Below are 14,266 nucleotides of genomic sequence, written 5' to 3' on the forward strand. Positions count from 1 at the left end.
GCAGCTAGCAGCTCAGTATGACTTAGAGTTACATCAGATGGATGTCAAAACAGCATATCTACATGCTCCTATTGACTGTGAAGTGTACATGGGGCAACCAGAGGGTTTTGAAGTCAGGTCAGATACAGGTGAGCAACTAGTCTGCAAACTGAACAAGTCACTGTACGGCCTGAAACAGTCAGGAAGGAACTGGAACAAAATGTTGCATGATCACCTTAGTGAAAATGGTTTTACACAGAACCCAGCTGATCACTGTGTTTATAACAAACAAACCGCAACAGAAAGGATCATTTTGATAATTTGGGTCGATGATCTAATTATCGCTGCTAGTGATAGTGACTCACTCACAAGTGTAAAATAAATGTTAAGTGAAACATTTAAGATGAAAGATCTTGGGAGGCTTAGACATTTCCTAGGCATTGATTTTACACAAAGTGAAGGGAAAATAAAGATGAACCAAACAAGGTACATAACCAAGATACTGGAAAGGTTTGGTATGTCAGACTGTAAAACAAGGTCAACACCATGTGAACAAAAACAAAACTTTGATGGTGATGGTGAACCTATTGATTCAAAAGGTATCGTGAAGTGATAGGCAGCTTGATATATGTGATGACATGTACAAGACCAGATATCAGTTGGATTGTCAGCAAGCTGTCACAATACCTATCAGAACCAAAAGAGCAACACTGGATAACAGCTAAACATGTGTTGAGGTACTTGAAGGGGACAATGAATCAGGAGTTGTGTTACAAAAAGGGGGGTGGAAAAACTCAACCTCGTAGCATATAGTGATGCTGATTGGGCAGCAGATCAAAGTGACAGACGAAGCATAACAGGGTATTGTTTTAGTTTAACTAAATGTGGACCTGTTATTTCATGGAGGTCTAAGAAGCAGCCAACAGTAGCTTTATCTACATGTGAAGCAGAGTACATGGCACTGGCTGCTACTACACAATAAAGTTTGTACCTTGTACAGTTATTGGGCGAGATGGATAGTGAGTGCCAATATGCACCAGTAACAATCTTTGAAGATAACCAAGGTGCAATTGCTCTGTCAAAGAACCCAGTATGTCGTCAGAGATGTAAACATGTCGACATCAGATATCATTTCAATTGATCTGCACTCAGTGATGGCAAAATAAGTATTGAATATTGTCCAACGGCAGACATGGTTGCAGATGTTTTGACTAAACCTGTAACGAAGTTCAAAAAAGAAAAATTATTGGGTTATATGTTTGGAATGTAAACTGACATTTGTGAGATGTATAACTGTAAGCTAAATATGTTGATAGTTAGGTTGAATATGACTTATACAGTATAAGAGCAAGTGGGGGTGTTAACATATAGACTAATATGTTATTAAATTGTGTTGTTACACTGGTACAGTCATGCCCTATGAGAGATGTACAACTGCGCATGTGCGAAAATAAAAGAAAGGGCATTCCCCGCGTTCTGGTTGAGAAACACCAACGATGAACATGTGTGTTTATTCCTCCGTTAAGTAAGCGGTATTCCTGTCCTGAAGATGACACCACCAACAATGCACATTTGATCTCAATACAGTTTTCTGTTCCCAAAACATTTGATCTCAATACAGTTTTCTGTTCCCAAAACAAGAATCTGTTACGAACAGAGTGGACTAAGTTCAGTAAATTTGACCTTTTGCCAAAGTTTTTTAAAATTGCATTGTTTAGAAGAAGCGCAAGGACGAATTGATTAATTGCACACATGCACTTGAGTAGGCGTTCCCTAACGGAAATATGCAAATACATGCTAGAACGCGCCAATAGGATCTCGCTAGCCCCTGCTTGGCTCTGCCCACCTCCTTGCTTGTTCTGCCCAATATGCGTCATTTGCTCCCATTGGAAACACCAGGCTGGGGTGTATCTTGGATTAGTTATAAAAATCTTTGGTGACACTCCATCTTAACTCCTCCTCCACATTTACTGGATTGGTTGAACAGTGCAGAAGAGAACCTCCCCTGACGCCTGCTATGTCAGGTTAATGCATACCTATAATTGAGCTATAAAATAACTTTGGTGACAACGTCCCAAGATGTCCGACAGTTGTTATCAACATAATCTACTCATATCTGCATAGGTCGTTTCGTGGTGGCTGCCACCTGCTTTACAACTCGGGAATTCCAAGTTGGAAACTCTGGCATCTTTCTAGGGCTCTGACTTTCCGACCTGAAGATCACTGATGTCATGATTTGACCTATTTTTTCAGTTCCCAGCTGTCTTGAAAGCACCATTTGAACAGGGCACCTGGCACCTGCCTGGGAGGCAGCCCGTACCAAAACGAATGCAGTCAACTTTCACCGGTGCAAAAAACACCTACCCAGGCCAGATTAGTCTAATTACCTCAATATTAGCAGGCAGTTCCGACTTCTGACTTCAGGCAATTGTTGTGTCGAGAAAACGTTGCTAATTATGCTGTGAGACCAAGGAAATCCGCTGACGCTGTACTTTGATCATAAAGGTTTATTATATAAGAGTATTCCAGCTTCAATTTATGGATGTCTGCAGACACCCGGAGAACAGCCGACCCAAATTCAAATATGCTATTCTCACCGTCCTTTATCCCAAACCATAGTATATATCCTATGTCATCTGATATGGGTGTTTCCCCACAGACCAATCCCTGTCTCCACACAACAGACTTCCTCTGTTCTATGGGACTCCTATAGAACTGCTCTCCAGATGTCTCCCTGGGCCAAATCAACATTCTCTAAGCTACCATTTGCAAACATTAGCAAAGTCATAATTCCTCAGATACTACATATTATTAGCAGTTATTAGTTTCATAACAGGAAAAGGCTATACAGAGACTCCTGTAACGGAAGCCAGAGAGGACATATGAATTTTACAAAATTCCCTCATGTCCAGATCACAACTTATTTCTCATGATCTCTACATAACAAAAGTTGTTTTGTCGATCACCGAGATAATCACGCACCATCCATTCATTTGTTCAGATACACGATAGCCACCTCGCATGAAGGAGCACTATGGCTGCATTTATCACAATGCGCGCTTGGGGCATTTAAGCCCTAAATGATGCCTGACAGGCAGCCCTGTCTCCCAGGTTGCATGCCGCCCACAAGGAGAACGAGGGTAGCTGCCTCCCAATATGGCAACCGGAGTATGGGCGAGTGGGTGTGTCAAGGAAAGTAGTGGGCGTGTGGAAAGCGCTCTGCTATAGGTTAGACGGTTTTGATTGAGCAGTGTTGTTTTTCTTCTGTTTCTTACCAGGAAACGACCGTACATTGAGCTACCGTACCATTCGAGAGTTTGGACTTCTGTTTTTTAAGCCAGAGGATGAGTCTGAGTCATATTTCACTGTTAGTTTTACACAAATAATTGTACATTTTAAGCAATAAGGCCTGAGGGTGTGTGGTATGTGGCCAATATACCACGGAAAAGGGCTGTTCTTATGCACGATGCAACGCGGAGTGCCTGGATACAGCCTTTAGCCGTGATATATTGGCGATATATCACAAACCCCCGAAGTGTCTTATTGCTGTTATAAACTGGTTACCAACATAATTAGAGCAGTAAAAATAAATGTTTTGTCATACCCGTGGTATACGGTCTGATATACCACATCTTTCAGACAATCAGCATTCTGGGCTGGAACCACCCAGTTTATAATTTCAGTTATAAAACTGCAGATTGTTTTTTTTTTTATTCAAAGTGTTGACGAAGGGGGTACTGTTGCTTCATGCGTTGAATGTGTGTGCTTACTGTGACTGTCGCCCTGATATTGGCTACTAAGTAGCTACTTCCCACGCTGTGACTGTCACCCTGATATTGGCTACTAGGTAGCTACTTCCCACGCTGTTGCCGGACAGTAGTGCTGTCAACTGTCAAGCAGGGAGTCAAGCAGGAGCAGTCAATCGGGAGCGGTCAAGAGGGGAGCGGTCAGGGAGCGGTCAGCGGGAGACGGGCAAGAGGGAGCGGTCAAGAGGGGAGCGGTCAAGAGGGGAGCGGTCAAGAGGGAGCTGGTCAAGCGGAGCAGTCAATCGGGAGCGGTCAAGAGGGAGCCGGTCAGAGGGAGCGGTCAAGAGGGAGCGGTCAGGAGGGAGCAGTCAATCGGGAGCGGTCAAGGGAGCGGTCAGAGGAGCGGTCAAGCGGGAGCGGTCAAGGGGGAGAGACGGGCACTGAGTCCCAGTGTTGTTGCCATTCATGCCCTCCCCATTGAGTAGTAGACTGTATGTATGTATCAAGGAGACATCTAGATGGTTATCATTATTAGTTATCTCTTGTGTAGGCTGCTATCCTACCTGAAATAAAATATTGTGAGAGAAAAAATGGCCAAGTTAGCTTCCACCGGCGACACGACCGTGATACCCAGTAGGAAGCACTTCAAGTCGGCAGGCATGTCGATACAACACCGGTGCACTGGTCGCTGGCTTATCGTTGTGTAGCCCAATCACCACGCTGAACGGTCTCGAGTGGCAACAAATCTGCCCAATTAGCTGATTCACTTTCCTTCCACCCACTCTGTTTCGAGCACCCACTCGCCCAGTACTCCGGTCATCCTATTGGGCTGCAGCTACCCGACTTTCCCACAAGACCAGCAAGCCAATCGCATGCAGGAACAACGCAGCTAACTTGGCTACTCTTGTTAGCTAGCTAGCTTGTTATCTATGCTGGTTTTAGCTTGCGTAACTCATACGTGTATAATTATAAGGGACGCTTTTGTGGATAATACCATTCCTGACAGGCTTATGAGATTCGATTTCAGCCTCAGAGGCTGGTCAGTCAGGATGCTGCCTTGTAGGCTGTCTCACAGGTAAAGCTCCTTGCAGGCAGATTAGCTGTCCGCGCTTTATAGGCTGATGCATATAATCCAGAGTGGGTGAGATTGTAGGGTGGCCCAACCTCAAAGTGTCTCAAGTCAACTGTATGTAAGAGAGTTTGTCTTCTCAGAAATGCAGCCTTCTCTGTGTTGCTCTCCAACCCCCATTCCGTCACACCTCTGGGTAGCAGAGGTTCTGTTGTGATAACATCCTGTAGGTCTGATGACTCAACAGTAATGCTATTGGTCAACACCTTTTTTTTGTTAACCTAAACACAGTGAAATGGTTCTAAAAAGGTTCTTAGCTTCATTGTCAAATGGTTCTAAAAGGGTCTTAGCTTCATTGTCAAATGGTTCTAAAAGGGTCTTAGCTTCATTGTCAAATGGTTCTAAAAGGGTCTGAGCTTCATTCTTAAATGGTTCTAAAAAGGTCTTAGCTTCATTGTCAAATGGTTTTAAAAGGGTCTTAGCTTGGATGTCGATTAAGGCAGCCCTCCGCACCTCTCTGATTCAGAGGGGTTGGGTTAAAAGCGGAAGACACATTTCAGTTGAATGTATTCAGTTGCTACAATTGACTAGGTATCCCCCCTTTCCCTTTAAGACCTGACATATCACATAAATATACCTGCTACCATAGCCCACTGTACCCCTCTCCTTTCCATTTAAGGCCCACTGTACCCTTCTCCATTCCCTTTAAGACCCACTGTACCCCTCTCATTTCCCTTTTAAGCCCACTGTACCCCTCTCATTTCCCTTTAAAGCCCACTGTACCCCCTCTCCTTTCCATTTAAGGCCCAATGTACCCCTCTCATTTCCTTTAAGGCCCACTGTACCCTTCTCCTTTCCATTTAAGGCCCAATGTACCCTTCTCCTTTCCATTTAAGGCCCAATGTACCCCTCTCCTTTCCCTTTAAGGCCCACTGTACCCTTCTCCTTTCCCTCTAAGGCCCACTGTACCCTTCTCCTTTCCCTTTAAGGCCCACTGTACTCTTCTCCTTTCCCTTTAAGGCCCACTGTACCCTTCTCCTTTCCATTTAAGACCCACTGTACCCCTCTCATTTCCCTTTAAGGCCCACTGTACCCCTCTCATTTCCCTTTAAGGCCCACTGTACCCCTCTCCTTTCCATTTAAGGCCCAATGTACCCCTCTCATTTCCCTTTAAGGCCCACTGTACCCTTCTCCTTTCCATTTAAGGCCCAATGTACCCTTCTCCTTTCCATTTAAGGCCCAATGTACCCCTCTCCTTTCCCTTTAAGGCCCACTGTACCCTTCTCCTTTCCCTCTAAGGCCCACTGTACCCTTCTCCTTTCCCTTTAAGGCCCAATGTACCCCTCTCCCTTTCCTTTAAGGCCCACTGTACCCCTTCTCCTTTCCCTCTAAGGCCCACTGTACCCTTCTCCTTTCCTTTAAGGCCCACTGTACCCTTCTCCTTTCCCTTTAGGCCCACTGTACCCTTCTCCTTTCCTTTAAGGCCCACTGTACCCCTCTCCTTTCCCTTTAAGGCCTACTTGTACCCTTCTCCTTTCCCTTTAAGACCCGACATATCCCCTCTTTCTTCTCTTTCATTGTCTCCTTCTCCTTCTTCTTCTTCTTTTTCTTCCTTCTCTCTCCTCCCCAGGAGTCTTGGGGGCATGGCCTTGTAGGCTAGGACTTCTCTCTCCCCTCTCCGCCTCTGACCATGCCTAGAATAATGCCTTGTAATGCTTGTTAATGCTTTGTAACTTCAGCTTCATGGCTCGTATGTCAATCATTCATTTGACGTTAAATCTGACTTTAGCAGTTCAGACCTTTCCTTGACTTTTCTACTGTAACTCAACTATAGCCTCTTGCATTTTGTTAAATCACTTTTACGGAGTCTTTGTTAATGGTAACTACATAGTCTTATTACGGGTAGCATGTGAGGTATATACAGTGTATTTGGAAAGTATTCAGACCCCCTTGACTTTTTCCACATTTTGTTACGTTATTGCCTTGTTATAAAATGGATGAAATCGTTCCCCCAATCAATCTACACACAATAATACTCCCATAATGACAAAGCAAAAACAGGTTTTTAGAAATGTTAACAAATTTATTAAAAATAACCTGACAATGTTTCTCTCTAGAGTGAATTCCGTGGTGGAGTTTTAGATAACCTGACAACGTTTCTCTCCAGTGTGAATTCCCTGGTGAACTTTAAGAGAACCCAATGATATAAAAAAATCTCCACAAACAGAGCACTGATGCCTTCTTTCTTCGTGTGTGGTCCTCATATGGTCTCTCAGGGTTTTCATAGTTGGGAAGCATTTGCCACAATTGCTGCAGAGGCACGATGGTTTCTCTGGTTGGTCGGTCTCTGGTTCCTCTCCCAAGTGAATTTGCTGTTTATGTTTTAGTCCACTTGATGACATAAAGGAATTGACACAAAGAGGACACTTATATGGATTCTCTCCTGTGTGAGTTCTCATATGCCTTGTCAGAACCATATTGTGTTGGAAACATTTGCCACATGCTTTGCAGGTATATGATTTCTCCCCTGTGTGCGTTCTCATGTGCAGTCTCAGGCTAATGTTATGAAGAAAACATTTGGCACATTCTTTGCAGCTATAAGATTTCTCCCCTGTGTGCGTTCTGATGTGTTTAACCAGGAGTGATTTGATGGGAAAGCGTTTGTTGCATTGAGTGCATCCATGTAGACTCTCTCCACCACTGTGAGTCCTCATATGCAGTCTCAGGCTAATTTTATGACAGAAACATTTACCACATTCTTGGCAACAAAACGATTTCTCTCCTGTGTGAATTTTCATGTGCATTCTCAGGTTACTGTTAACAGAAAAACATTTGCCACATTCTTTACAGCTATATGATTTCACCCCCTGTGTGCATTCTCATGTGCAGTCTCAGACTAATGCTATGACTGAAACATTACCACATTCTTTGCAGCTAAAGGTTTCTCCCCTGTCTGAGTTCTCATGTGTTTAACCAGGTCTGATTTGATGGGGGAAGCATTTGTTGCATTGTGTGCATCCATGTGGTTTCTCTCCACTGTGAGTTCTCTGGTGGCGTCTTAGAATGGCTGTTGAAGTAAAGCACTTTTCACACACAGAACACTTACATGATTCTCCCCTGTGTGAGTCCTCAAATGCTCTTCTAAGCCTGTCTTGGTCCGGTAACACTTGTTGCAATCCTTGCAGTTATATTCGGCAGCGTGAATTTTCTTGTGGTGTTTAAGATCAGATTTTGACTTGAAGCATTTTTCACATGTTGGACAATGGTAGAGTTTCACTCCAGTGTGAATTCTCTGGTGACTCTTTAGATATTTAGCTGATTTAAAGCATTTTTCACATGTTGGAGGACACTGATACGGTTTCTCTCAGTGTGAATTCTCTGATGACTCTTCAGATATTTTGTTGATTGAAAGCATTTTTACATGTTGGACACTGACACGGTTTCTCTCCAGTGTGAATTCTCTGGTGAATCTCTAGGTCTTTCTCTGATTTAAAGCGTTTTTTCACATGTTGGACACTGAATGGATTTCTCTACGGTGTGGCATCTCATGAGTTTTCAGATGGTTTGGTAGTTTAAAGCTTTTACTGCACACATGACATGTAGGTGATTCCTCCTCTGTGTGATTCTTCATATGTTTCTTCCACTGCTGCGACAAGTTGAAGGATTTGCCACATTTCTTGCAGTGATAACTATTTTTTGTTGAGTGAATTCTCTGATGTGTTTTTAAACCGCCTAGTGTCTTATAGCGTTTACTGCACACAGGACACTTGAATGGTTTCTTATTTGTGTGAGACTTCAATGGTTCTTTCAGCTCACTGGTTGTCTTGGCCTCAGGGCAGACATGAGAGCTTTGTCGTTTCTCTGCCTGTGTCCTCCTTGATTTGAGGGTCTTTAACTCTGACATAACTTCTTCACTCTCGTCTTCATCCACACTTACAATGATTTCACTGTGAGCTGCAGAACAGTCTGGATTTACTGCAGAGAGGAGCAGAGAGTCACTGGTTAGTTCTGCTACTCTGTAGTCCTCTCCATCAGGTTCTGTTTGGATCTGTTCAGTTGTGTTGGTGGGTAGAGAGTCCCTCTCCCTCTCTCTGTCCTGATCAGAGTCTATTTCCACACAGGGAGGAGCAGTAAATATGAACTCTACAACATCTGTGGGATCAGACTCAAGTCTGTGAAGCTGCTCTTCCTCCTGACTGGTCCTGAGTTCCTCCTGTTCCTCTTTAATCTGTGTGGGCTCTGGGTCCTCCTGCCCCAAACTGGGGCTCCATTTCTGCTGCTGCTCAGGGGGAACCTCCTCTTCAGGGACAGTTAGCTGCTGGGGGTCTGGAGAGAAGGAGAGGGAATAATTATCCAGATAGACACTCAAGAAAAACCTAAGAGACTACAAATGTATCCAATTACACTCATGTGTCTCTGTGCTCTGCTGAGGCTAAAGGAATATCATACAGCATATAGAAGTGAATCTAGCTAGGAGGGTGGCTGCTCTTTGCTTTTGCCACAATGAGGAACGACAAGGGATGAGAGTGCTTAGTTAGATAGCTACTTACATTAGGCTACATCACATTACTCTTATATGCAGTTGGCCAGCAGCATACCACCCTGCATCCCACTGCTGGCTTGCCACTCAAGTTAAGCAGGGTCAGGCCTGGTCGGGAGATGCTGCTGGAAGTGGAGTTGGAGGGCCAGTAGGAGGCACTCTTTCCTCTGGTCTAAAAAAAATATATTTATCCCAATGCCCCAGGGCAATGATAGGGGACATTGCCCTGTGTAGGGTGTCGTCTTTCGGCTGGGACGTTGAACGTGTGTCCTGACTCTCTGTGTTCACTAAAGATCCCATGGCACTTATCAAAAGAGTAGGGATGTTAACCCCGGTGTCCTGGCTAAATTCCCAATCTAGCCCTCATACCATCATGGCCACCTAATTATCCCCAGCCTCCAATTGGCTCATTCATCTCCCCTTCAACTATTCCCCAGGTTGTTGCTGTAAGTGAGAATGTGTTCTCAGACAACTTACCTGGTAAAATAAGGATGAAATAAAAGTTTAGCAGAAAGAGAAAACAGGCCTCCTTCACTATAACATGAACGGATAGTCAGATAATGTGGCTAAGCTATGGGTTGCTAGAATAGATTCCAACCTTACAGCTCTGCTCTCCTGTAAGGTTGGAAATTCCTTCTGTTTTGATTAATCACATGGCGAAGCTGGCGCAAGATATTGCTCGGAAAACGTACCTCAATCTAGGAATGGGATATGGCACTGTACTCCTGATTTATCCCATTATCCAAAATGCTACTTCGAGAACATTGAAGTACTGCTATTTTTTATCGAACTGCCTTTTCTGTCCTCATGCTAGGTAGCGAAGCCACAGCAGTCATTTTGGAATGCCCGTTGGGGTTGAACAACAAAGGATATTCAGCCAATCAGGCCCCTTGTTGTTCAATGCAATGTGCATTCCAAAATGGCTGCTGTGGCTTCTGCTACCTAGCATGAGGACAAAAAAAGGCAGTTTAGTATTTCAATATTCTCGATGTAGCATTTTGGATCATTGGAAAATTTGAGGTAGAGTGCCATGGACTATTGAGGTATGTTTTCCGAGCCATATTTTGCGCCAGCACTGCCGCTTGACTAATCAGAACAGAACAAGCCATTTCCAACAGTAGGTGGGAATCTATTCTAGTTAAGTCTGCTTAATAATACGTTCCTTTAGATATTTTGTTTGAAATTCCCCTGTTATAAAGACCAACAGTCCAGCCCACCACCACAGTAAGTTGAAATGGAATTGTATTTAACGTCTGGCTTCCTGTGGACACTTCCTGTTTTTTTTGCAAGGCAATTGAAAGCAATACTAGTGTAAATACACCAATTACAATTTGAATAGACAAAGCCATCGATCACGTGACACCATTCATTCCTATGTGAAGACTCAATAGCGCATTTGAAGCCAAGGAAGTCGGTTATGATGGCTTCTCATGTGGGAAATGTGTGTAGACTAATGCCACGTTTAAAACTGGGAACTCGGAAATCTCCGACTTCCGAGCGTTCAAAACAACTGGGAACTCGGGAAAAAACGAGCTCAGACTGGGAAAAAGCGAGTTTTTTACGGTCATCCAACTCGGGCTATTGCTAGAGCTCCGCCTTTCCGACCTGAAGATCACTGACGTCATGATTTGAACTTGTATTTTTCAGAGTTATTTTAAACGGGCCAATAACATGCGCTGTTTTAACTCCACCAGGAAGTGACGTTACAGGCTAGCTCAGTGCTGCGCCTCTCATTGAGTATGTCAAGCTGAAGGCCAACCGGGGTACTGCAGGCTGCCATTAGCTACTAAATTATCCTTATAACTTGTGTACATCTGGAGTAATAGGAGCATTTATTGGTACCGTGATTGTTTTCGAAATTTGTATTTATTTACCGAAGATTGGCATTTTCCTATTCACTATAATGGGTGATCCTGTTTTCTGCAAACAATGCCGGCAGTACGGCGGGCGGCCTTGAAGTTCGTGCAGAGGCTTCAAAGAGAGGGGGCAGTCGTTCTCCCCTGAAATATACCAGCGTTGCTAAAAGCAGCTAATTCTAGCCATGCTGTAGGCTAAGCTAGCTGCCCCTCTCTGGTAGTTAATTGTTACCTGTGTAAACCACCCCCCCTCTCTTTCAAGACCTAACTACGAACCTGCTCCCAACTCCAGAAGAAGTTTCCGTAGACGTTCATTCTCCTTTGAAAGGGAGAGCTCTTGTTCTATCGTCTTTTCCACTGCTGCCATTATCTCAACAGTCACTGCTGCTAGTTGCTGCTGGTACTGGGCTATCCACTTTTCCTCTACATACCTGCCAACTTTTCAAAAAACCTTGGAGTGAGATTTTGTCCTGGGTCCGCCTGGGTCCTGCAGTCGGTGAAAAGCAATTGCACTGCCTGCGTCTCAGAACTGCGGCCGCCTTGATCTCATGAGGTTATCGTTGCCGAAGTGTGCATGACATCAGAGATAGTCGGGATCAAGTCGGACACAAATCTAACCAGCATGCATTGGGCGGTGATCGCGGTGATCGATTCTGCGCAGACCTGCTCATCTCAAATGAGCCTCTTGTCTATGATCTGTCGGCATGGTTATACTGGCCTGTGGCCTTCTTGGAGGCCTTGATGATATCGGAGGGGGCTTCCATTTGAAGCAGGGCTCCAGATTGCCCATCTTTATGGTCATTATTGAGACAGGGTGCCATCCAATGCTAGGCTGTTTCTTCTCTTGGTTTTGTTCAGTCCCACAACTGAAAACACCCTCTCAGCATCTGCGTTTGCATGGGGGTAACACCAAGCTTGGCGACGGCAGCAAGCCTCTCGAATTCTTTGGCTCCTGTCACCTATGGAAAATGCACCAAACACAATGGAAAAACATACCTTGATTTTTGATTGATTAATACTGTAAGTATACTGTGGGTTGATCCATTAACAAAGTTCAGATAAAAACATGCATAATTTGCAACATGCATGACCCATATATGCATGCAACAATTTTAAGCAACAGATGTAGCCAAGCCACACCTGGCAAAAGGAAAGACAAAAAAGGAAAAAATGTTTACCTTATGCTTCCGGGTTTCCATTTCAGCCCAGAAGCTTTCCATTTCAGTTTCGTCCTGCAGGGATATCATTGGCATGGTCTGATAATTTAGAAACTCCTCACCCAGAAGGTCATGCTCCTCTGGCCCATGGTATGGGAGGAGATGGGGAAACATATTTATGAAAGTAGTTACAAGTTGTTACGTTTTAGGTATATAGTCATCAACCAGCAGCAGTTCATACACATCTTTGAGGAGAAGCCACATAAGAATATCTCATGTGCAGTTTAGGAGTGAACACACCTCATCATAAAACACAGGGTATTTTAGCTAAGATTATAGTCAATAATTAGAGAGAAAAAAACTAACCTTTCAACAAAGTACAGGACATCTTCGATGTCACTTTCAGCCCTCTGCCGTACATCTACAAATTGTGCGTGCTTGATCAGTGGCTCTTCCAGTGGCAGCTTCTTAAGTGCATAGTCCACAGCACTTGTCAGGAAACACAACACAGCTTCAAGTTTTTAAAGTTTAAGAGAGTGAGTACTCAATTGGACGACATTTCATTGTTACATACCTAGTCTCAGCTCAGCTTCTTATCAGACTTCTTGAGGTAGTGACCGTTTCTTCTTCTGTTGTCTTTCGCGGCAATAGTATCTCTTCTTCTGTCACTAACTTCGGGGTGCAGCGCATATGGTTCAGTGGCGCTCATCAGCGCCATCTACCGTCGGGGAGTTTGAAAAAAAGGAACGAACGAGTCTCGGCCGATTTTTGTTGCGTGAGAAATTGGATGTGTGGCGTGAGTGCGTGTGAAAACAGGCAAAAACGTGTGTCACATGGCGAAAGCGTGAGAGTTGGCAGCTCTGGCCTCTATCCCAAATATGTTAACGGCTGCAGATATTAATCGCTTGGCTATAAATACATTCAACATCCGTGGTTTCGACATTTTGAAGAAAGATTTAACTTGAGATTGTCATCCATGCGTTTCTTCTATGTTAAGGTTTACAGACTACATCCAAAAAGGTGTATTGCCGCCACCTATTGGGTGGGGTAAACACTGATACTTTAACAAAAAATACAATAATTATATATATATATATATATATATATATATATATACAGTACCAGTCAAAGGTTCAAAACTATGAAATAACACATATGGAATCATGTAGTAACCAAAAAAGTGTTAAACAAATCAAAATATATTTTATTTTTGAGATTCTTCAAAGTAGCCACCCTTTGCCTTGATGATTGCTTTGCACACTCTTGGCATTCTCTCAACCAGCTTCACCTGGAATGCTTTTCCATGAGTTTTGAAGGAGTTCCCACATATGCTGAGCACTTGTTGGCTCCAACTCATCCCAAACATCTCAATTGGGTTGAGGTTGGGTGATTGTGGAGGCCAGGTCATCTGATGCAGCACTCCATCACTCTCCTTCTTGGTAAAATAGCCCCTACACAGCCTGGAGGTGTGTTGGGTCATTGTCCTATTGAAAACCAAATGATAGTCCCACTAAGTGCAAACCAGAGGGGATGGCGTATCGCTGCAGAATGCTGTGGTAGCCATGCTGGTGAAGTGTGCCTTGAATTCTAAATAGATCACAGAGTGTCACCAGCAAAGCACCATCACACTTCCTCCTCCATGCTTCACGGTGGGAACCACACATGCGGAGATCATCCGTTCACCTACTCTGCGTCTCACAAAGACACGCCGGTTGGAACCAAAAATCTCCAATTTGGACTCCAGACCAAAGGACAGATTTCCACCAGTCTGATGTCCACTGCTTGTGCTTCTTGGCCCAAGCAAGTCTCTTCTTATTATTGGTGTCCTTTAGTAGTGGTTTCTTTGCAGCAATTCGACCATGAAGGCCTGATTCACGTAGTCTCCTCTGAACAGTTGATGTTGAGATGTGTCTGTTACT

At 44.0% G+C, this 14,266-nt stretch overlaps 1 protein-coding gene across 1 annotated transcript; it reads right to left on the minus strand.

Annotated features, from left to right (window-relative positions):
* Window positions 1-8,296: 8,296 nt before the first annotated feature.
* On the minus strand, window positions 8,297-11,818 carry LOC123483363 (zinc finger protein 490-like). Its single transcript, XM_045213237.1, has 2 exons — window positions 11,467-11,818; window positions 8,297-9,120 (listed from the first exon to the last, which is right to left on the minus strand). The coding sequence occupies exons 1-2, from the start codon at window positions 11,555-11,557 to the stop codon at window positions 8,297-8,299; spliced, it is 915 nt and encodes a 304-aa protein (XP_045069172.1). The 5' UTR covers window positions 11,558-11,818.
* Between the last annotated feature and the right edge of the window lie 2,448 nt (window positions 11,819-14,266).

Source organism: Coregonus clupeaformis, unplaced genomic scaffold (assembly GCF_020615455.1).
Source record: "Coregonus clupeaformis isolate EN_2021a unplaced genomic scaffold, ASM2061545v1 scaf0093, whole genome shotgun sequence".
NCBI lineage: Eukaryota > Metazoa > Chordata > Actinopteri > Salmoniformes > Salmonidae > Coregonus > Coregonus clupeaformis.

Excerpts from the sequence above, each read along its gene's own strand:
- LOC123483363 (XM_045213237.1), bottom strand. The coding sequence starts at position 11,557 with ATGGCAGCAGTGGAAAAGACGATAGAACAAGAGCTCTCCCTTTCAAAG. Across the intron at positions 9,121-11,466 it reads TCTTCTGGAGTTGGGAGCAG|ACCCCCAGCAGCTAACTGTC; the intron begins GTTCGTAGTTAG and ends CCTTCTCTCCAG.